General features: G+C 46.4%; 1 protein-coding gene across 2 annotated transcripts in view; it reads left to right on the top strand.

The window, feature by feature from the left end:
• The window catches only part of LOC146822492 (uncharacterized), a 65,109-nt gene that overhangs the window by 20,514 nt on the left and 21,210 nt on the right, over nucleotides 1–23,385 (top strand). Inside the window, exon 2 of one of the 2 annotated variants that reach the window (XM_085613603.1) lies at nucleotides 13,254–15,333. In XM_085613603.1, the coding sequence (XP_085469729.1) occupies nucleotides 13,687–15,315 (1,629 nt within the window). In that variant the 5' untranslated portion in view covers nucleotides 13,254–13,686 and the 3' untranslated portion in view covers nucleotides 15,316–15,333. Of the gene's footprint in view, nucleotides 1–13,253; nucleotides 21,632–23,385 lie in introns of those variants that run through there. The other variant, XM_085613602.1, reaches the window with a different exon arrangement.

A 23,385-nucleotide genomic window follows, 5' to 3' on the forward strand; every position in this document is an offset into this window, starting at 1 on the left:
CAATTTTGTTTACTTCTCGCAGATCAATAACAAAACGGTACACAGGAGGCTGAGAAGGATCAGTGCGTTTAAGAACAGGAAGAATAGGACTATTGCATGTGTTACCTCTTGTTTCTTCAACCACACCCTTCCAAATCAAGTCATGGGTGATTTCCAAAAGCGCTTTCTCACCTTCAGCAGAAATTCTATATTGTGGGATGCGTGGTAATTCAACATTGCGCTTGAGAGTGACAACATAAGGCGGAATCTCAAGACAACCCACATCGTTCGGACCCGTGGCCCAAAGTGCTGTTGGAAGAGAAAGCAATTCAGGAGGAAACTGATCTTTGGACAAATACATTGGGGAGACCAAATTTCTGACCTAGAGTAAGATGTACGCCTGAAGGAGAACAATATATTGTAGCATGCATTCTTTTCAATAGGTCTAGACCCAACAGATTCTCACCGCAACCATTCGTCAACAGAAGTGGAGCTTCCAAATCATAAGGACCAACTGAAATAGGCAAAGGGCAAGAAACTGGATTGCGAACAGGGGCGCCAGAAAATCCTACGGAGTCATTCGTTAAGCCAGACAAAGGTGCCCCAGGGAGTTTAGAATGAATGATAGAACTTCTCATTGCTCCAGTATCTAGAAGAAATGGCTCTGAAACACCCATTGTAGTGACGTTAACATAAGGTCCATTCTGATCTACTGGGATTGGCACAACTCCCTTACTTTGTCCATGGCTGCCCTAGTTAGCATGAAGACTCTCATTCTTGCTGCAAGAGAACCTTCGTCTTTAAATCTTTTGCCTTTTTCTCTTGCTTTTCTCTTTCTTCTTTGTCCCTATTCTCATAATATTGCGCAGTAGCCAATATCTGAGCAGAAGAAACAGCCCATGAACTTTCTGAATCTTTTAATTTGTGTGACAGCTCGGGAAGCAAATTAAATACAAATTTGTCCACGAATAATCGCTGTCCACCCTCTGTAGCCATGTCTTGACCACTGTGGTCGATAAATGTCTCCTCGAAACGAGTAAAGAAGTCAGAGACACTTTCATCTTTCTTTTGTTTGCATGCTGCTAGTTTATCCCAATTAACTCTCAGTGCAGGCATCATAGTTTTCATTAACGTAATGATTCTACCAGGAAGTTCCGAGATCAGAGCGTCAGGCTTTGCGCCACCCACTTGGTCTCTATCTGTATTAGTTATGACATCCCAAGTAGCACCTAGTTCCTGTGCGTGATCCTCTCTACGAATCTTAGCCCATATTGTCTGTGGGACTACATTACCCATTAGCATGTCAATATCTGCTAGATTCATAATACAAGCATCAATTGTCTGCGATAATTCTTTGTAATAACCTGCAGGGTTCTTACGAGGATCTGGTAGAGTCTGCTTGAGGGCCAAAACTTCAGATCTCTTCCAAGGGACATGTACCCATATACGTTGGAAATGAGCAGGAATAGGTGCATTAGCACCTACAGCCGCAACTGCCTCCTTCCATACTGGAGGAACCTCTCTCATAGGGTAATTTTTCGACGTCAGTCTAACCGACGGATCGGAATCAAGAAAAATCTGAGAAAATAATAAGGATCTATAAGAGATAAGCGTCCTTACAGCTTCCTCAACTTTAGAACCTACAATAAGTCCTTTTTCAAAATCAGCCTGAATATTTAACAGATCTTGTGAGATCGGACTTGAACTCACATCTTCCCATTCTTTAATGAGAGTGTCACACATTACATTGAAAACGTATCTTTGCGTAGGCGCATTCCATTGCAAAAAGGTAGGCATAATATCAAGCACACTGTATTGTGGACCCTTCTTGATCCATCCTCGTGCAAGAGAGTCCAACCTCTCTCATTCCTCAAAATCTTGTAACTGACTACGAGATTGTCTTCGAGCAAAAGCCGGAGACACATTTAAAGCTCCAAAGAAAGGAGATAGAATACTGGTGACAGAGTCTGTGAGACGCTTACGCACAGACGGTGAACTAGACAGAAGAATTGGAGACAGAGTATTAGGGGAACCAACAGGAGAAGAACTGGTAATTGCAGGAGGAGCAGAAGGCAAAGGAGAGCTAAGATCAGGGGATGAGGGCAAAGAAGTTGAGACTAACGGTAAAACCGGCAAGGGCGGTAATACTGGAGGAGGCAAATGCTGAAGAGCCGGAACCGGCGGAGGTACCACTGGCAGCTGGCAGCTGGACAGGCTGTAACAGCTGAGGTACATTGGCATTTTGCACATAGGGCGGAGGCAACCTTAATAAATGGGACATTAGGGGATCTTCTTCTATATCTTTCTTATTATCAGAAGGAGAAACAGGCAACACTGGATAGCATTTATCTATCGCCATACGATGTTGTCTTTCTGAAATTTCAGTCGCATTATCAATTTCATCATTTTTGAACTGTTGGGCAGCCTGTATAATTGTCACACCCTGTGCTTTCCTATCTCGTTTTGCTTGTTTAATTTCTTTCTGTTTGGCTTCCTTACGCCAAAGGCGGAAAGAGTCAAACATTGCCGGCCGGGCTTTTCTTTTGAACAAAACTGCTTCCAAATTATCTAGCACATCAGGATCAAAGCTACCGTTTTCTGGCCATTTGAGAACACCATCTTTCTTCGTGTATCGAGTCCATGTCTCATTAAAGGCAATGGGGCCGATACCATGTTTTGAATAGAGCTCATATGTGGGAGTTCCAACCGAAGGAATCGGACAAGAGTCCTCAAGTCGGGAGTCCCTATTACAACCAAGACAACAAATTCTTTCAAACTTAGTCAGACCAGGCATCTCGAGATGTCTCCGGACTGTTCACAAACTTCAAGAGAGTAAAACTCAGTTTACGCAGCACAAATGCACTTACCCTCGGCTTTATCTTTTGCAAAAGTTAAATCTAAGAAACCTAAGGAAATCAAACAAAGAACAAAATTGTGGGCGCGACCCACGAAAATACTTAACTAAGAACGTCTTCTTCCACCAACAGAGGCCCGTCTATCGTCTCGCCTTACCATACATCATCAAAGGAAGGGCCAAAGCAGGGCGGCAGTCAGGGCAGCGGTCGTCAGTAGCCGTCAGGAAGGAGTAACCGCGCTGCAAAAGACCTTCGGACTACTTTCGACATACAGGGGTCGCTTAGTGTGACTCGCGAACCCTCTGGAATTTTCTTGCGGGGTCCTCATGACCTTCGAGCAGAACCAGTACCACTGAAGCCGCCCGACGTTGGGCGCCAGTTGAAGAACCAGAACCTTTTGGGCCTGGCGGCGCAGGGTACGCCCAATGTCTCCGGTGTTCACCTGTTTCGCTACACAGAGACGCGGGACACTCTGTCGGCGTTAGAAGATCAGATTTATTTAGCTGCAGCTAGTACAGTTATCCTAGAAGTACACAAAGTAGGTTCTCAGGAGACTGCCACTTCACTCTGTGGCGCATCAGGTTAAATACTATACAATGATACAATTATTGACGAAATACACTCCCAAAGCATACAAGAAAGAGCCAATAAGGAAAGTTGGAAAACAAGGCGGAACCAATAGGAAAGGTTTGAAAACAGAAATATCAGATGACTCGAAGAGACCTCTCCTCCAACTGTGTTTGTCACCCCACCCTCAAACTAATTTATTAACGGATTCATAACTAACTTGCAGGTGGCGAGATACGTTTGTGTGTGTTTGGAGGACAGTCGTGACACGAGAGAATGCTAGCAGGAGACAGTGAAGGCCAGTCAATAAGAGAAGGTCAGGAAAGAATAGTGTGAGCCAACAGATAGTTGAGATGAGGATTAGAAAAGCCAGACAGGGATTAGTGTACTCGGCTAGTTCTAACACCAGCTTTGCAAATAGAGGCCGAGGGCGTATTTCGACACCAGGCTACAGAAAAAGCAGAATAGACTTTGCTCACCGTGCTGCCTGAGTGATGGCAACACAAAATGGCGGCGGGCCACTAAATGGCGGGTCGATTCGATCGTGAACGAAAATCGAAGTTCCTCAGAGGTAGCCACGTGAAACCTGTGAAAGTACCTACACATGCACTAAGGTGTGTGGTAAAGGAGTCAGCATACTCACTGACACCTGCGAAATAACCTGTAATGGGAGAAAAAGGACAAGACAAGACATATAGTGGCAGCAACATAAAATGTAATCTTTTAGGAAGGCAATATTAGGAGATGGTGTAGTCATTGTCTCTGTGACTACCATAGTGATTGTCGCGTTGAAGTGTGGCTCATGCTGGATTTGACATGCCCTAAAACGATAATCAGTTTACTTAAAGTAGGTGAATGTGAAATCAGGCGTCTCGACCAGCAATTGTAGCTTAATTACGATCAGGCGGTTACAAATCAATAGTTGCCTAGGCCTGGTGGCCTATTGACGGTAAAGGTAGTGCCCTTTGAAGCCCGTAGGCTATGAATAATGTGGCACCGTGCTGTTAGTGAGGGCCACTAAGGAAATGTGCTTAGTGGTCTGCGGCGCACTATGCTTGCATGTACTAGCAATAGCATGCAGTATAGTGCACTAATAAAATAATTACAAAAATTAAAAAGGTAGATAGAAACATGCATGGTGTTAAGCAGTCATAGTTACACTATTATGAGATATTATGCAGAATATTGAGGCTCGGGGGGAGGTCTCTTCCAATGTCCCAAACTAAAAGTTGAGAAAAAAGAGCTAGAGCATCCGTGTGGGCTCGAGCGGCTCAAAACCCAAATGGTACACACACCCACAAGCTGGAGCGCGCACTGTCCTACCTGGTCTCGTGTGAGTGCCCCGTATCAAACCTAGAGAGGTCCCCCGGCGTCCCGTCTTGTAACGCACATTGTGCAGGACTGGGCTTAAGTAGCTATGTTGTAATGACAGGTACGTGCCGGGCAGCATGATTTCCTAACCATGATTCAGCTGTAATCCTGCGCGCATGCGCACGCATGAGCCGAAGGTGGCTGTCCCGAGGTTCTGTGACTGTCAGAACGCGGCGGACATCTTGGGACAGGGTAAATGTTATTGATCACCAAGTCTGTGCAGGAGTGAGTCCAGCGTTCGGCTGCGCTTAGTGAAGAGGGGGTCCCCAATACTACTAGGAACCAAGGACACTAATGTTTATAAAACCGGCAGGCATACATGGGGCAAAAGTGCGAATGTGATAGTCCTATTCAGGAATTATGAGGCAAGCACAGGCCACAGTGGGTGAGAGTGTAATGGAATCTAACGCAGTTAGGATGTCAAAGCAATGGCCCTGGTAGGCTGCTGAGCCCATGTGTTTTTATTATATAGGACCATCCAAGAGATACAGCGATGGCGAAGTAATGTGAACATCACATATTCAAGTCCTGAGATGTGATCGACAAGCCAATGGCCTTCTAGCTGGACGTTCTGGTGTAGATCTTGGCCTGTTGAGGCTGTACCAAGGGATGTTATCGTTTAGGCCTGTCTTGTGGCTAGATACGCGGTAGATCTTTGTTCCTTCTCCACTGGTTGATGTTGTATGTTGGGTAAGCTTGGGTCAAGTGCCTCAATAACGCATGTCATTTGTAGTGTGGCCGGCTTCAATGAAGTGGTTGGTAAGTTTGGTAGTGTTCTTTTTGCACCTTATTGTACTGCGGTGTTCGCAGATTGTGGTCTTCACTTTTCTGTTTGTCATCCCAATGTAGGTGAGATTGCAGGGGCACTTGATGCGATATATTACATGTGCAGTGTTGCAGTTAGTATGTTGTCGTAGTTGCCAGGTCTTGCCTGGTTTTAGATTGAGATGTTTAGTTGTTTCAGACACGTGGCACACACTGCAATTGCCACACGAGAAGTGGCCAATGACTTTCGAGAGTCCCCATGCATTGAGAATTGTGTTTCCAGGTTTTTGCTGTATTACTGGTCGTGTCGATTCCAGGGCGTCTTTTATGGATTTGGCTTTTTTGTGGAATAGTAGAGGAGGGTCCCAATTTAGGTTCCCTGTTTGCGGGATACGCCAATGCTTCTTTAAGATCTGAGAGACTTTGTTGGAAACAGTGTTGAAAGTCGTGACACATGTCAGTGGGGTTGGAGTAGCTTCACGTGGCTGTGTTTTGAGGAGCCCTTCACGGTTTTGATTTCCAGCTCTTTTCTTGGCTTTTTCTGTAATGTGCTTTGGGTACCCACGCCTCAGTAGTTTTTCGCTCAAGTCCTTGGCTTGGTCTTTAAAATCTGATATGTTACTGCAATTTCTCCCTAGCCGGAGGTACTGGCCATACGGGAGATTTTCTCGCAGAGGCCTGGGGTGGAAACTGGAGTAGTGTAGAAGTGAGTTGCGAGCCGTTGGTTTGAAGTGTGTTTTGCTCTTCAGGTAACCATCGTTGGCTTCGATGTCCAGATCTAGAAAAGTCGTCTTGAGGTGATCGAAGCTGTGAGTAAATTTGAGATGTGGGTCGCATGTATTTAGCTATTGGCAGAATGTTGTCAGTGACTCTGCATTGCCTTCCCATATGAGCAGAATGTCATCTATGTATCGCTTATAGAATTTTATTTCAGGGATCCATGACACATTGTTGTTGGAAATGTACTTGGTCTCAAAATTGTGTACGTAGAGGCCAGCCACGCTGGGAGCGAAAACGCTCCCCATCGAAGTGCCATACTTCTGAAGATAAAGCTGGCCCTCAAATTCAAAGAAATTTTATTTTAATGCCAACCTGGCACACTCCATGATGAATGATTTAGAAGTCTGGTATTGCCAGTCGCTGATTTTCAGGGCCAATGTCAATACTGTTAGGGTGTCGTCTTGTGGGAGACTCGTGTAGACGCTCTCTACGTCAAGACTCAACAAAAAAGAAGTTTCTGGATTATAGGTCAGATTGTTGAGTAGTCTTAGCAGGTCCTTGGTATCTTGTAGATAGGTGTTGGTGGACTTCACCATGGGTTGGAGGAAGAAATCACAGTACCAGGAAAGAGGTTCCAGCAAGGACCCTATCCCTGATGCAATCGGGCGCCCCGGAGGGGGTGACTTACTTTTTTGTACTTTGGGCAGTATGTAGAAGTATTGTATCTTTCCAAGGGTTGTCATTAGGAATTTGGCTTCACTAGGCGTAATTTGTCCAGTGGCCTCTGCTTCTTCCACTAGCGTGTCAATACGTGATCTCAAAGTTTCACTTGGATCTTGAGTACGTTTTTGATAGTTTTTGGTGTCGTTGAGTAGTCTCATGCATCTCAGTTGGTAGTCCTCTTTGTTTAAGATAACTGTGCCTCCGCCCTTGTCAGCAGGCTTTATGACAAGTGAGTGGTTTGATCTCAGCGATTGTGTGGCTTGACGCTCAATGTTGCTAGTGTTCTGAAAGGTGTGACCCTCGTTTAGTGCTTCAATTTCCTTGAAGACTGCTTGCCCATAAACAGCCACTTCCGGAGGGATGGCGCTCGGTGTTGGCATGAAGGTAGATTTGACTCTGAGGTGTGTGTCTCCCTGTTGTTCGGGGGCTGGTTGGTAGGGCGAATGTTCAATAAAAGCCTTCAATCTGAGTTTTCGGAAGAACTCTGCTAGCTCACAATGTAGCTGGAATTTGTCAAGTCTCGCCGTTGGTACAAACCTGAGTCCTTTTTCAAGGACTGCTAGTTCTGTGGGTGTCAAGGTGTAGGACGAGAGGTTAACAAACAATAAAGACCTTCGTGGATATGCTATAGTGATCTGCACCTCATTAGATGTACATAGAATGTATTGTCAAACAGTAGAAGATCAAACAGTATTCTTTGGTTGTTGGAAGGGGCGATCTCAGGGGGGTTACGGAACACGTTCCTGACCACCCCGTGACCCACCTCTCCCAGAATCAGGGCGAGCACCGGCGGGGAGGCTCTTCCAGGAAAGGGACTCGTACTTTAGGATCGCACTCGCTGAGCTGGCACTACTTGACAAATGGACACCACACAGTAGGGTCCAGTAAACGGAGATCTTTATCTAAGATTCTTTGGATCTTTAGGATCCGCAAGGTAGTCTTTGGTCAATACAACAAGCTTGGTAAGTCATTGACAAAGGGGATTGGGGTAGCGGGACAGTTCTAGGTTCAGAGTCAATGCCGAGTATCCTTCGCACAGCTCTCAATCCTCGAGCCGGGGGACACGGTACAGGCTTGGGTCCAGCCGGACCAGGGTATTCTCGAGCCGCGACCACGTCCGCAGGGCTCCGGTAGGAAGGAACTGTCAATCGGGAGATCTTCGGGGAGCCGCGACTCACTCGGCAGGCCCAGCTGGTCTTAGAGTTGGGGGGAGCCGCGAGTCTCTTAGCGGGCTCCGATGGTCTTAGAGTCAGGAGGAGCCGCGAGTCTCTCAGCAGGCCCCGATGGTCTTAGGGTCAGGGGGAGCCGCGAATCTCTCAGCAGGCTCCGATGGAGGAGCCGCGAGTCTCTCAGCAGGCCCCGATGGTCTTAGGGTCAGGGGGAGCCGCGAATCTCTCAGCAGGCTCCGATGGTCTTAGAGTCAGGAGGAGCCGCGAGTCTCTCAGCAGGCCCCGGGGCTCGTAGTGTTCTCGGGAGCCGCGACGACGTCAGCAGGGCTCAGATGGTTTCCAAGGATCAGGTAGTGTCCTTCTTTGCAGGTTCGTCGAGCCGCGACCAGGTCCGCAGGGCTCTCTTAGTTCCAGGTCTTCTCTACCCCCGTCCCCTCAGCACCCCCTGTTATACGCCTTATTCTCTTTGAAGTCCGGCGTCCACACAGAGAGGTGTCTTTGCTTCCGGGGGCGGTGTTGGGATTTCCTGCCGCTCGGCTCTTTGATCCTTTCAGGTTGGCCTGGGAGGGACTCCAGACACCCAGCACGCGGGGAGCCAGCTCCCTGGGGGTCCGGAGGGCGATCGAAACCCTCTGTTGAGAGGAGGCCAGAGGTGTGACAGAGACTACTCCTCCCTGTCTTGCTTCGCGGGGGTTCCCTCTCCCTTGGCCGGTCATGGCGCGTTCAGGGTCTAGGTTTCGCTGGGGCCCGGGCCGGCCATCGGGACATCGGGACATGGTGGCCAGGGGTCTTCGGTCGGGCGACTATAACCCGGGACCAGGGGTGGTGTATGGGTTGGGGCTGGGTGCTAGTGGTCAAGGAGGCCCACGCAGGAGGCCGGGCCCCACATGGGTTCTAACATGAAGCCAAATACTCATCCACTAAGAGTATTAAATAATCTTTGCGACTATAGAAATCCAAAGATTTGAATCTACTAGAGAGGCAACGTAGCACACCAGTAGGACGAGAGGTTAGTGACTAGACTCATCTCGTGCTGGGCCCTGGTTGCTGATCCTTGGTTTTGCTCCTCGTCAGCGCTCCTTCGTATTGGTCCTCGCCCCAATGGACTTGGTTCCCTTGTCGTCTTCTTCCACGGCCTCTTTGGCCTCCTCCTAAAAAAGGGAATCGTTGGTTCTGATTCATGTAGGGAGGTGGTGGAGGTGGTCCAAAGGGTGTGTTCCAGCCGTACCCGTACTGTGGAATCATCTGGGGGTACGGGGCTTGGTAATGCATATTGGGTCCTGGTGGACCTTGGGCCCATGGTTGTTGCCAACCGGTGTTCCTTCCTCTGCCCTGTTGTCGTTTTTTGTAGCTACTTGTGCTGGAATTTCTACTTCCTGATGAGTCTTCATCGGAAGACCCACCCGATGTCTCTGGTCTTTTTGGAGCTTTACATTCTGTGTCCGCATAAGGGTATGTTTTCAAATAAGAGAATTTTTTAGGGTCTTTTTGGAATTTGTTTATTTTGCTCTGTCTCAGGCTTTCTTTACACCACATCACACATCTGCACAACACCTGCTCCGCTGTAGTCAGGCGTCCTAGCACAACCGGGAGGCACTCGGCCACCCGGTTGGGACCCCAATGATGAAGCATGACACCAACTAGGTTGGTGTGTAAGGGGTCTTTTAAGCACACCTAATGGGTCCATGTTCCTACCACACATAGGGATTACAATACATACACTTAGTGGGTCCGTCCATATTGTTGAAGTCTATATAGTATCTGTATCCTTATCAAAAATACCCAGGGGGAAGCCATTTTATACAACCCTGAGCAGCTTATGAAACAGGGCGTCAAAAGGGAGCAAAAAGGCTGGAGCAGAGAGGCCAAAAAAGGTACCTCAAGCTGTCTCTATAGGACTTACTGGGAGCTCAGAGCCCAGATCGCCTAAGAGCACAGCTAAGAGTTCCAAAAATTATATTATATGTCTTCGATATATTGGCATCGAAGTAAATTCTTTAAATGGTATGAAAAAATGTCCAGTATGCAAGCATTACGAGGCCCGGTACCGGAACAACACTGCAAGGCTTGAAAATCCCTGTTTTCTTAGCCCGGGGAGAGGCGTTTTCCAACCTTGTATCGGGAGGCTGCCTCACGTGCACTGACGCTTGTAGGCTACCGAGAGGTTATGCGTGTGCAGCCTATGCATCCTCGCTCCCTGGGAGGAGCCACTCCCAAGTGGTAGCGCAAGGAGCTCGCACTGCAGCGGCACAGCCGCACCGGGCAAAAGTAATAAAACAGGAGATGAAGGGGGAGGCGGTGCAACACGCGCCAAAAGCTCAGAGAAGGGAGGGTCACCTCGAAAGAGACACGGTTAGAGGCAAGCGAGTGACCCGCAAGTAATCAGTTATCAATAAGTATGATTAAACAGCAATAAGTGAATAACCATGAAGCAAGTATGACATGCAATCGAATAGTGTACAAAATAATGAGGCACTTCTCTTTACTGCGTAGCAGCAAGGAAAGAGGCAGTAAGATGATGCCTCGCTATTTTGTAGGCATTGGACTGTTCCGATTGGTGTTTGATGGAGGCGTGGTTCAAAGCCACATGGGACTTGTAGTATGGAAATGTTTACTGTTTTTTGATTGGCTGCTGTGTTAATGAGTAGTAATGAATGAGATGCTGAGAAGGCTCTGCGTTTCTATAAATCAATGTCTTGATTAATCTAATTTCTGACAACATTTAAAGTCGCTCAGTTCATGATAACACCCAGTCGATATATTATTGATAGCGCCTAGACACCGCCACAGCTCTTCTTCTAATAACAGCCACGCTATTACAGCCGTGCAATCCACACACTGCGTCATTCATATCCTTGATGCTCTCTCTGTTCTGAGTTCTTCCCAGACTCTGCTGTAGGTAGCGCCTAAACCCACTGTGCTCTTCATAGCCCATGCTCTGGCTCCGCTGTAGACAGCGCCTAGACCCACTGTGTTCTTCATAGCCCATGCTCTGGCTCCGCTGTGGGTAGGGCCTCGACCCACTGTGTTCTTCATAGCCCATGCTCTGGCTCCGCTGTAGGCAGCGCCTAGACCCACTGTGTCCTTCATAGCCCCTGCTCTGGCTCCGCTGTGGGTAGCGTCTAGATCCACTGTGTTCTTCATAGCCCATGCTCTGGCTCCGCTGTGGGCAGCGCCTAGAACCACTGTGTTCTTCACAGCCCCTGCTCTGGCTCCGCTGTAGGCAGCGCCTAGACCCACTGTGTCCTTCATAGCCCCTGCTCTGGCTCCGCTATGGGTAGCGCCTAGACCCACTGTGTTCTTCACAGCCCCTTCTCTGGCTCCGCTGTGGGTAGCGCCTAGACCCACTGTGTTCTTCATAGCCCATGCTCTGGCTCCGCTGTAGGCAGCGCCTAGACCCACTGTGTCCTTCATAGCCCCTGCTCTGGCTCCGCTGTGGGTAGCGCCTAGACCCACTGTGTTCTTCACAGCCCCTTCTCTGGCTCCGCTGTGGGTAGCGCCTAGACCCACTGTGTTCTTCACAGCCCCTGGTCTGGCTCCGCTGTGGGTAGCGCCTAGACCCACTGTGTTCTTCATAGCCCCTGCTCTGGCTCTGCTGTGGGTAGCGCCTAGACCCACTGTGTTCTTCACAGCCCCTGCTCTGGCTCCGCTGTGGGTAGCGCCTAGACCCACTGTGTTCTTCATAGCCCCTGGTCTGGCTCCGCTGTGGGTAGCGCCTAGACCCACTGTGTTCTTCATAGCCCCTGCTCTGGCTCTGCTGTGGGTAGCGCCTAGACCCACTGTGTTCTTCACAGCCCCTGCTCTGGCTCCGCTGTGGGTAGCGCCTAGACCCACTGTGTTCTTCATAGCCCCTGCTCTGGCTCTACTATGGGTAGCGCCTAGACCCACTGTGTTCTTCATAGCCCCTTCTCTGGCTCCACTATGGGTAGCGCCTGGATCCGCTGCTTTAGATGGCATCTACATTTGTTCTTTTCAGTCATACCTTATCGTGCCCTTAATAATCCTGTTCTCTCTCTGCTATAGATAGCGCCTAGACCCACTGTGCCCTGCATATGACCTACACTTGCTGTGCCATGGAGGAGCACCTTGACCCGCTGCTCTAGATAGCATCTACACCTGCTCGGGGTCCTACCTTATTTTTCCCTTAATATTCCTGTTCCCTCACTGCTATAGATAGCGCCTAGATCCACTTTGCTCTGTATGGGACCCTCTCACGCTCTGCTCAGGGTTGTAACTTGCTGTGCTCTGTATATTCCTGTTGTCGCTCTATGACAGATGATGCCTAGACTCACTGGGCTTAAGATCGCACCTACACCCTCCCATCTGGGGCTATCGCTGGTGTCAATCTCCTCTCCATTGCACCTACAACCCCTGTGAAAATAGCCCATTCTCATAAACCATTCAAATACCGACCAAAAATTGGATGCCTATACAATGATGCGACAGTAGCCACATCATTGCACCTTTTTTCTGATGTATTGCAGCATTGGGAAAGACTATTCGTCTAAAAGGTGTGAATTATTGACTTTGCCAATATGTGTTTCAAATAGTTCTAAACCTCCTGTTCCTCGTGTAGCTATAGTCTGAGCCTGGGATCTCTGGAGTTACACTATGAGGAAGATGCTTAAATGATCTGTCCAGATCCTATCCCAGCCTCTCTGATAGGATAAAGGACTCACTTGCAGCAGTTGCTTATGTTTCCTGGTGTTATTGTGATGCTCGGTGTTGCATGGTCCATTCACTGGAAAAGGCTGCATCTTGTAATATTTGTTAGGCCTTGTGATAACAGGGAGCATTCCCTGGATAAGAAGGGAGGCATCTTGTCGCTATGGATTTAACATTGTAGTGTGTCGTGGGGAGAGGGTCTCACTAACTGAACTAGGAACCTTCTCTGGTGTCTTGTTTACTCCGTGAGTTCACACTCCTCGACAGAAGGAGGTCACAAAAGGATTGTATGCCCTTACTCTGCCTATTACATCTGTACATTAAAAGTGTAATCTAGAAATTATTCACCACAATTAAATGTCCAAATGAATTCCAATAGATTTTTGTGACAGACTCTGCATTTCAACTTATTCAGTGTTTCTTTTTCTTAATCTAACAGGTGAAATAAGTGCAGTGATAAATGAAAAAGGTAAAGGCATGAAACAACTTTTGTTTCGGAAGTGATGTAAAAACAGTATACCTCAAAATCTCTTCCCTTGAAGGCTAACGCCCCGGCAAAGTCTTTTTCTACAGCAGAAAACCCAAACTGACCCAATAAGGTCTGTACTTGGCTCTTAGGCATTAGCTGATATTTGTAGAAGACATAACACACTGACATACTGAAGCAAATCTGGGGAGGTGCTCATTACGAAGGAAAAGCTAACCTGGTGTGAGAAAGAACAAACAGGAGAGAAACCATATGAATATCTAGAATGTGACAACACATTTATTTGGCTGAGAAAGAGCAAGTGCGACATCAGAAACCTCATACTGAAGAAAACCCATTTTGATGGACTGCCTGTGGAAAGGTGTTATTTGCAAAGAAAGACCTAATGCAGCACCAGAGTGTCCACATAAATGAGAAAATATTTAAATGTACAGAATACGATAAGGCATTTATTACCAATCAACACCTAACGCAACATCAGAAAGTCCACACTGGGGAGAAACCAAATGAACATACAGAATGCGATAAGGCATTTTTTACCAATAGAAAGCAGATGAAACATCAGAAAATCCACCCTGGGAGGAAACCATTTCAATGTACAGAATGTGGCAAAGCATTTTTTTTAAATGGACACCTAACACGACATAAAAAAATCCACACTCAGGAGAAACCGTATCAATGTACAGAATGTGACAAAGCATTTATAACAAATGGAGCACTAAGGGAACATCAGAAAGTCCACACTGGAGAGAGACCATTCAACTGCACTGAATGTGACAAGACCTTTATTAGAAAGTCACGTCTAATGCAACATCAGAAAATCCACACTGGGGAGAAACCCTATGAATGCACAGAATGTGACAAAGCATTTATAACAAATGGAGCGCTAAAGCAACATCAAAAAGTCCACACTGGCGAGAGACCATTCAACTGCACTGAATGTGACAAGGCATTTATTAGAAAGTCACGCCTAATGCAACATCAGAAAGTCCACACCAGGGTGAAACCCCATAAATGTACAGAATGCTACAAGGCATTTATTACCAGGCAAAGGTTAATAGTGCATCAGAAAGTGCACACTGGGGAGAAACCGTATGAATGTTCTGAGTGTGACAAGTCCTTTATTACGAATGCAAACCTAACGCAACATCAGAAAGTCCACACTGGGGAGAAACCATATAAATGTATAGAATGTGACAAGGCATTTAATACAAAGCAAAAATTAATACAGCACCAGAAAGTTCACACTGGAGAGAAACCATATCAATGTATTGAATGTCAAAAAGCATTTATAACAAATGGTGATTTAAAACGACATCAGAAAATCCACACCGGGGAGAAACCGTATGAATGTAGTGAATGTGGCAAGGCATTTATTACCAACGGAGAACTATCGCGACATCAGCAAGTCCACACTGGGGAGAAACCGTATAGATGTACAGAATGTAATAAATTGTTCCAAAGGAAGCAGAACCTAAAGCAGCATCAACAACTCCATGCTGATGAGAAACCATATGAATGTACAGAATGTGACAGGGGATTTATTAGAAACGAACATTTAACACGACATCAGAAAGTTCACACAGGAGAGAAACCATATGAATGTACTGAATGTGACAAAGCATTTATCACAAATGAAGAGCTGAAACAACATCAAAAAGTCCACACTGGGGAGAGACCATTCAACTGCACCGAGTGTGACAAGGCATTTAGTAGAAAGTCACATTTAACACAACATCAGAAAGTCCACACAGGGGAGAAACCCTATAAATGTACAGAATGTGCCCAGGGATTTATTACAAAGCATCATTTAATACGACATCAGAAAGTTCACACAGGAGAGAAACCATATCAATGTATTCAATGTCACAAAGCATTCATAACAAATAGAGAACTGACACGACATCAAAAAATCCACCTGGAGAGAAATCCTATGTATGTACAAGAATTTAATAACCGGAAGAATAAGCTAATGAAGCATCAACAAATCCACACTAGGAAGAAACCATATTAATTTACAGAATGCAACAAGGTATTTATAAGAAAACAAAATAAAATGACATCTGAATGTTCTCAGAGTAATGAAACTATATAAATGTATTGAATGTGACAATGCATACATAAGAAATGGAGAGCTAACGCAACATCAAAAGTCCACTCTGAAGCCTGGTCTGAATGTGGCAAAGCATTTATTAGCAAGGGAGAGTTAAAACAACATCAGAAAGTCTGTAGGAATGTACAGAATGTGACAAAGTGTTCTTAGAATTATCCACATGAATGTACAGAAAGTGACAAGGCATTTGTAGGTCCAGCCTAGCGGCAGATAGTATTTGCTGCTCGCTCTGCGAGACTGCTGTAGTAGAGTATGGGATGGAAGCTGCGCCGACTCTCCTCCCATATTTCATTATTGGCTTGTGTCATTGTCTTTCGTAAATGCCGCTTTCGGATTCGTTAATAGGCTTGTTTGTCCCTCCTTAGTACCGCCTTGTCTTCATTTGTACCCTCCCATGGTGACTGGCCCTTTTACTTCGGTTGTTACACGGGACCTGTTATTTAGTCTGTAAGCTCTGTATACTTTATTGAGTTTCTCTTACTGCAGGCCGGACATGGCTGCTTCGGCTGAAACCGCTTGTGTTTTTTTTAAACAGCACGGCTACCCCCGTAACACGGACGCCTTCTTTTAATCACTTTAACCCGGCATTGTCTTGTGTCTGTATCAAGCCTCCCAAGTAAAATTGATTTAGAAATGATTAGCAAATTAAGTCATGTCAATTCCAGGTAGCACATAATCCTGTGCCAATGGGCTGAGGCTGACAACAGCACATCTGTGTTACATGTCATCATTTTATTAACAACACAATCCCCACTAATACCACCACCTCCAATACCAACACCACCACCATCAACCCCAACAATACCACCATCAACCCCAACAATACCACTACCTTCAATACCACCACCAATACCACACCTCCACCACCACCAATACCACCATCAACAATAACACTGCCACCACCACCACCAATACCATGACCACCAATACCACCACCACTATCAACATCACCAATACCACCACCAATACCACCACCACCTATACCACCAATACCACCACCAATACCAACACCACCAATACCAACACTACCACCACCACCAATACCACCACCAATACCTCCAATACCACCACCAATACCGCCACCACAAGTACCTATACCAGTACCCCACCACCAATATCACCAAAGCTACCACCAATACCACCACCACCAATACCAGTACCACCAATACCACCACCACCAATACCTCCATCACCACCAAACCCACCACCACCAATACCAGCAGCACCAATACCACCACCACCAATACCACCACCACCACCAAAACCACCACCACCACCACCAATACCACCACCTCAGCGCCTCGCACTCACTGGTAATATCAGGTGCACTGTACAAGGCCGGAGCTGCAGCTGAAACCATCCCTCCCTCCCTGCCTGCCATAAAGTACAGCCCACCCTGCACCAGGAGGTGAAGCCAGGGCCCTACTACAGCTGAAGTGTTTTTTTATTAGGCCAAAGATAGCAATGACATTTAATCAATGCCACACTGCACAATCAAATCACGGAGAGGGCAGGAAATAGCCCCCCTCCCGCTCTTCCTCCTGTAATCACAGAGCGAAAGGTGTTGGAGCGCTTTGTTAGTGTTTATAGCTCAGATCATATGTAACTCTCACTTCATACTGCTTTGCTACATTATTTATCACTACTTTGAAGATATCGCAGGCCGGTCTCTTCCTCTGATATTTACAATCTAACAAGCGGTCAAGAAGCCCTTTATTGCAATGCAATAGGGCTCCCACTTGCGAAAGTTTAAGCTATTAGCATTGTAAATATCAATGCCTTTAATTTATGTTTTAAAACCCAAAACATAAATAAAAGGCATCGTCATTTACAATGCCAATAGCTCGAAACTCTCGTGAATGTGAGACCTATTGCATTGCAAATGCTTGGTTAGAAGGGCACAGCACAGCCAATATACCATCAGAAAGTCCACATAGGGGAGAAAACATGTCAGTGCACTTACTATGACAAGGCATTTGCTAAAAAGCAAGCTAGCACAACATCAGAAAGTTCACACGGGAGACAGATTATATGAATGTACTGAATGCAACAAAGCATTTATTATAAAGGCACCGCTATTGCACGATCAAAGTCCACACAGGGCAGAAAATCATTACACGAAGAACGCATATCCCAACAAATGTGTCCTGGCATTTGGCAAAAGAAGAAAGACCTAACACAACATCAAAAAGTCCACCCTTGGGAGAAACATTAATTGTACTGAATTTGACAATTCATTTATTGGCAGCAGACAGGTAATACAATAACAGTAAGTCGACACAGAGGAAAAAAGCCTGACAGTGGAGAATGCATATCACTGCACTCAATGTGGGATGGCATCCTATTTACAAAGGCAAAATTGACGCAACATCAGAAAGTCACTACTAGTGGACACCTGTCCTCCACACAGGAGCGACACCATAGGAATATACTGAATGTGACAAAGCCGTCATTACACAAAGGGACTGTTAATATAACATCTGAAAATCCACACTGGGAAGTAACTGTAGCAATAAATGTGACAGGTGTTGATCAGATAATCCATATACCGTTTCTTGCAAAGCATTTTTTCACCGGAGGAACCTAATGTGTCAACATGCATTCCATGGAGAAACCGTATCTGTCTTCAGTATGACAAGGTATTCATTACAAAGGGTTAGCTAACGCTTCAGAAATTAGCGCTCAACAAAAGAAAGGTTTCAAGGCAACGTACCCCTTTCCAACAGAAGTGACGATGTGCAAACTCCAGAGAGCATCAAACTTTAACAGAATGCAAATGTTACAGAAAGCAACAGCTAGATTCCTTTCCCTGTTCCCAGTCTGCTCTGGTATAAGGACTATTTTGACTACCACGTGATAAGACCTGGCTCTGCCTATTTACTCCGTAATGGAAATTTGTTCTGCAGGGCCTTCTAGGGCTCGTAGCCACAGTTTTAGCGACATCTGTGGACATTTGTGATAATTCAGTTCAGGATGTGTTATGTAGGATGTTATGTTCATTCTATTTTGGTTGGCATTTTGTTTCTTTCATTAACACTACTGCCTGGGAGAGGAGAAGTGCAGTTTTGGGGTCGGTTGGAAGTCGGATGCCACTGGCCCTAGAGGTTTGCAGCCCCTAAAGTATCTGTGCATCAGGTTTATGGTTTCATGTGAGACAGGAGCTGCCACCATTTGTATAGACATTGCTGGACAGTTTGCTGGACAACCTGTGAGTAAGAGGGTTCTACTTACAGCAGTGATTACACTCTCCTATCTCACTTGTAGCCTACAATTGTGTTTTTTCTACTTCTGTTCGGTGTATTTTTTAACATGTTGATCTGTAATAAAAATTAACCTCTGCTGAAAGTACAGACTGCAAAGATGTTTGAACGCTATAAACTTTCTTATACCTTATACCTTACCTTACAGCACGATTTAAGAGCAACAAATGGGAGAACTAGGTCGGACCCAAATGGAGAACACACTTTCAACAGACCCAGTCAAACCAGTAGAATAGATTATAGATTATTGTTTAATCACCTCCAACAATCTTTGGCCCTTAGTGGACGATATGGAAGTGGTGAAAAGATCAGAGAGTGACCATAACGCCCTAGCCCTTGTCTTTACTAAACTTGACCCCCCCCCCCCCCCGCAGACCACCAACCTGGGGTGCCCTGATTTGGGGGTGCTCTCGTCACAAACAACCAAAGAGCCGTCCAGTGGGCCTGGGTCGAGGAGCATCCGGCAGCTTTAGGAGCTGTGAAGGAAAACGCAAAGCAGTTGATCAAGGAGCTGGTCAACATACCTGCCAAGGATGCAGTGGAAAGCCTGGGGCCCCGTCACAAGCAGTTCTTTAGTGAGATAAGGGACACACTTAATCGACCATCCACAGTGCGGGGGAAGGGGAGACATTGTAATGACCCGCTGAAAGCCACTAAGAGTCCTTGGTATTTCCAGGAGTGCAGGAAGGCTAAGGGCTTACTTATGGGTGCATTAAAACGTTGGGTATGTGCGGGGATAGCATCCTGTAGAGCTGAGTATAAAATGGCCATCGGCAGAGCCAAAATGGTTTGGGAGGGTTCTCTCTGGGCTTCCTTAAATACTGCATTGATGGATAAAGACCCCAAGGCCTTCTGGAGACAGGCAACATACTGGCTAAAGGGGGCAAGGCAAACACTGGAATATACTGTCCAGCCCGATGAGTGGGTTGCCTATTTTGGCCCTCTTTATGGTAACGGTACAAACAAAGGCAATGAGACTAGTGAGATTAGGGTCGAATCTCTGGGAGGAGAAGGTGAAACTTTGGTCTTCTCCATAGAGGAAACCCAAACTGCAATCTCATCTTGTGTGCCAGCAAGAGCCCCGGGTCCAGACAGAATACCAAATGCCCTGTACAGAGAAGACAAAATGCTCTGCGGTTCGTACTAAACCTGGTAACTAATCTGATCTTGTCTGGGGCCCCTATTCCATCATCATGGCAGGTTGCCGAAATAGTGCCCATTTACAAGAAAGGAGATAGATCGAAACCGGTGAGCTACAGGCCGATAGGCCTCATAGACTCCCTTCAAAAGATGTTTTGTAAAAAGGTCATAGGAAGGATAAAGGACTGGATGACGAAGGCTCAAATCCTGAGTGATTTCCAGGCAGGTTACCGTACGAAAGTTAGTACTCTGGACCAGTCCTTCCATCTTATCTGCATTTATTGGAAGGAAGTAGTCGTTAAGGGGGGTAAACTATATGTGGCTTTTCCGATTTGTGTACTGCATTCGACCTAGTACCCCGGGTAAGGCTTTGAAGGGTCCTAAAAGAGATGGGTCTCCCTGCTAATCTTTTAAACCTTTTAATTAAACTCCATTCATCTAACACCGCACAGGTTAGGTGGGGCGCAGACAGCCAAGTAACAGAAACCTTCCCTGTCCAACGTGGAGTGAAGCAGGGTTGTGTGTTGGCGGCCACCCTTTTTTACTCTTTTTATAAACCGAGTTGTTGATTATGTAGACAGGGGCGGCTGTGATGCCCCTAAATTTGGTGTTAGAAGAGAACCAGTACTGTTGTTAGCTGATGACACTCTTATAATATCCAAATCGCCACAGGGTCTCCAACAACTCCTGAACGATTTTATAAGGTTTTGTGTTGATAGGGGCTTAATCGTAAATGAGACAAAAACCAAGTTCATGATTTTTAATAGAGGGAAAAATAAATCAACAACTAGATCTGTGTGGGCTGGTAGCGCCAAGTTGGAGCAAGTTGAAGTATTAGACTACCTGGGTGTCCGCTTGACTCCATCGATCAACTGGGGGGCACATATGGAAAAAGCAAAGCTACAATTAATCTACCAATGTGCCTACATCAGCAAAATACATAGGAAGACGGTATCTCGCCAAATTGCCCCAGCCCTCGATATCTATAACACCAAGGTTTTGGGAGGAGTTCTCTATGGTGCCGAGCTATGGGGCACGGGCAATCAATCGCCCTTACAATTGTCGAACACCGCTTCCTAAGATCGCTGGTTGATCTTCGTGTTAGCTCCCCCTTAAAACCCTTGTACTTGGACTTTGCCCATAGGCAGCTGCAACACAAGTTGAACTGTAAACTGCTAATGTTTTGGTTTAGGCTATGGACTGTGGATGAGCTGGAAACCGATCAAGGGACTCTGAAAGATCTCCTGAAATTTTGAAAGGCATCCTCGATCAGGTGGTTTATCTCCCAACGAGAATGACTGGGGAAGTTGGGGCTGGAGTCCTTCTGGACCAATCCTGAAAGTATGGGACAATTCTCGAGGGTGAAGCTGAAAGAACTGTGTTGGGAAAAGACACTGGCAATGGCCCTGGTAGAACCAGCGAATAGTTTGACAAAAGACTTTTTGCTCTTTAAATCCGTTCCATTGTTTGAGTCATCTATAGATGAAATCATCCCAACGTTTGCACACAAAAAGATTTTTCCAGTGTGTAGACTTGTTGGCCCGGGACATTATCTTGAGGTAATTAGAGTATTATGCACTGATACCCGTAGACCAATGGTTTTTGGCCTTTCAAGATTCTGGTATGCTCTGTGGATCAGGCGCGGGAAGTTGCTTGCATGAAGCACTTTAGAATCGCTGTATCTTGCTTTTTGCACATTTACTTAATGCAATTGTTTTTGATGTATCTATTCTTAAATGTTTATATCTCTGTTTTTATACTCGTGCTGTGTACTTTGTAGGATCCTGGTGATCGTAATAAAGTTTTTTTGATGATGATGATGATGATGAAAGGCTAACTGTTGTTAATTCCACTGTGAACAAGGCTTTCTCTTGTGCTTTGAAGATTGTAACAGAGGGAGGCACTCGGTGTATGAGCTAGAAAAGTTCTCCCCAGTCCATAGTTCACCAGCCACTAATCCTCGAATAACCACCCACAGTCTCAAGGCAGGTTACATCTCTCATTGATATGGAAGAAGGACAGGCTTCTAACACTACTGTTGTATCTAACACAGCAGGGCATCACACGAGTCTGGGCGCCAATGTGATAGGTGCCAATCTGGCTCCTGAAGACTAGACTGTAATGCTTTGGTAAGGTTACTCATCACTGGTGGCTGCCTCCTTTAGACAGTGGTGGGGCACATAAATGACTTTCAAACTATTAAAATAAAAAATAAACTTAGCTCTCCGCAGCCTGCAGCACACGTTCAGACCCTGCCTCGCGCTGCTTGCTGGGTAAAAGCATCGAGCCCATCCAAACACTGCTCTGTTGCTGCTTACAATGCTAAACAGCATGGGAGCACTGCAGTGCTAGGACTGGCCGGACCAGGCAATCACAGCGCTTCTCCAAAGACCTTCAGGCTGTGCTTCTCCTCCTCAGCTGCCTTTCAGCTGTTGAAGTAGAAGCCCTAACTGCGCATGTCAGGCTGGCCAGAGTGAAAAGACCGGCCAAGCTGACATGCGCAGTTCAGTTAACGCAGCCTGCACTGCTGCTGCCATGCTGGGAGGGAGAGAACTCCGATATGGCCCGCCCTCTAAGAAGGTGAGAGTGGAAAGCGTGAGGGGGACATGAGTACTGTGTGTGTGCAGTGGGTCGCAGTGTGGAAGTTAGAGGTCAATGCCTCCACGCTCCTATGCACAAACCGCCACTGTTACTCATGCAATGTGGGTAGGGGTTTGTTGGGAGGGCTGTTTGGGCGACTAATACTAGAACACAGGGGTCTGATGTCAGAAACACTTCTGATCTGACAGATACGCTTAGAGGAAAGAGATGGCAGGAACTGCAGAACCAACTCATATGACTGGGGCACGCCCTGGATGTTTGTTTCGGCTTCCCACCTGGACTGTGAGAGGGATGAATGACCACCACAAGGCCTGACTGGTGAGCACGGACCTCAATAGACATAAAGTAGATGTTGCATCAATTGAGGAAATGTATGGTGCTTCTGCGGAAGTTAATAATTTTGACAAATGCTGGAGCTCATACCTCTATTACTCTTTCTATTCCTCCTTTGCTGGGGGAGGGGCCATATTGGTGTAACAAGGTTTGTGGTTTAGGCCTCTGGACACGTTCTGCAATGGAGAGGGCAGATGTGTGGTTGTGCAGGGGCTGCTGGGTTTTGCACACATTGCATTGATCAATACGTATGGCCCCAACTTCACCAGTCCCCTTTTTGTTTAAAACTAAAGTTAGAGGCAAGCTTGTGGCCACTTCCACTCACTCTGAATATAGGGAGGAAACTTTAATGTAATGCTGTAAGCTGATTTGGCTAGCACTGGCAGTGGGTGCAGCCGGCACACCCAAGCACAAGAAGATCTATGGGATATTATGCACCAGTAGAAGCGGCCAGACTTGTACCGTGTTGAATGCCCCAACTGCAGTGTGTATACATTACATTCCAAAGTACACGGAATACCTTCCAAGGAGTGCTTTATGTGAGCCGGTGGTGTCCGGTTCTCGGCACCAGCACTTTATTGTCAAAACAGGCACTTGTGACAGTCTGCCACATGGTGGCACTTTTTGGTTCATTTAG

The sequence above is a fragment of the Triturus cristatus genome, chromosome 6, assembly GCF_964204655.1.
Source record: "Triturus cristatus chromosome 6, aTriCri1.1, whole genome shotgun sequence".
NCBI lineage: Eukaryota > Metazoa > Chordata > Amphibia > Caudata > Salamandridae > Triturus > Triturus cristatus.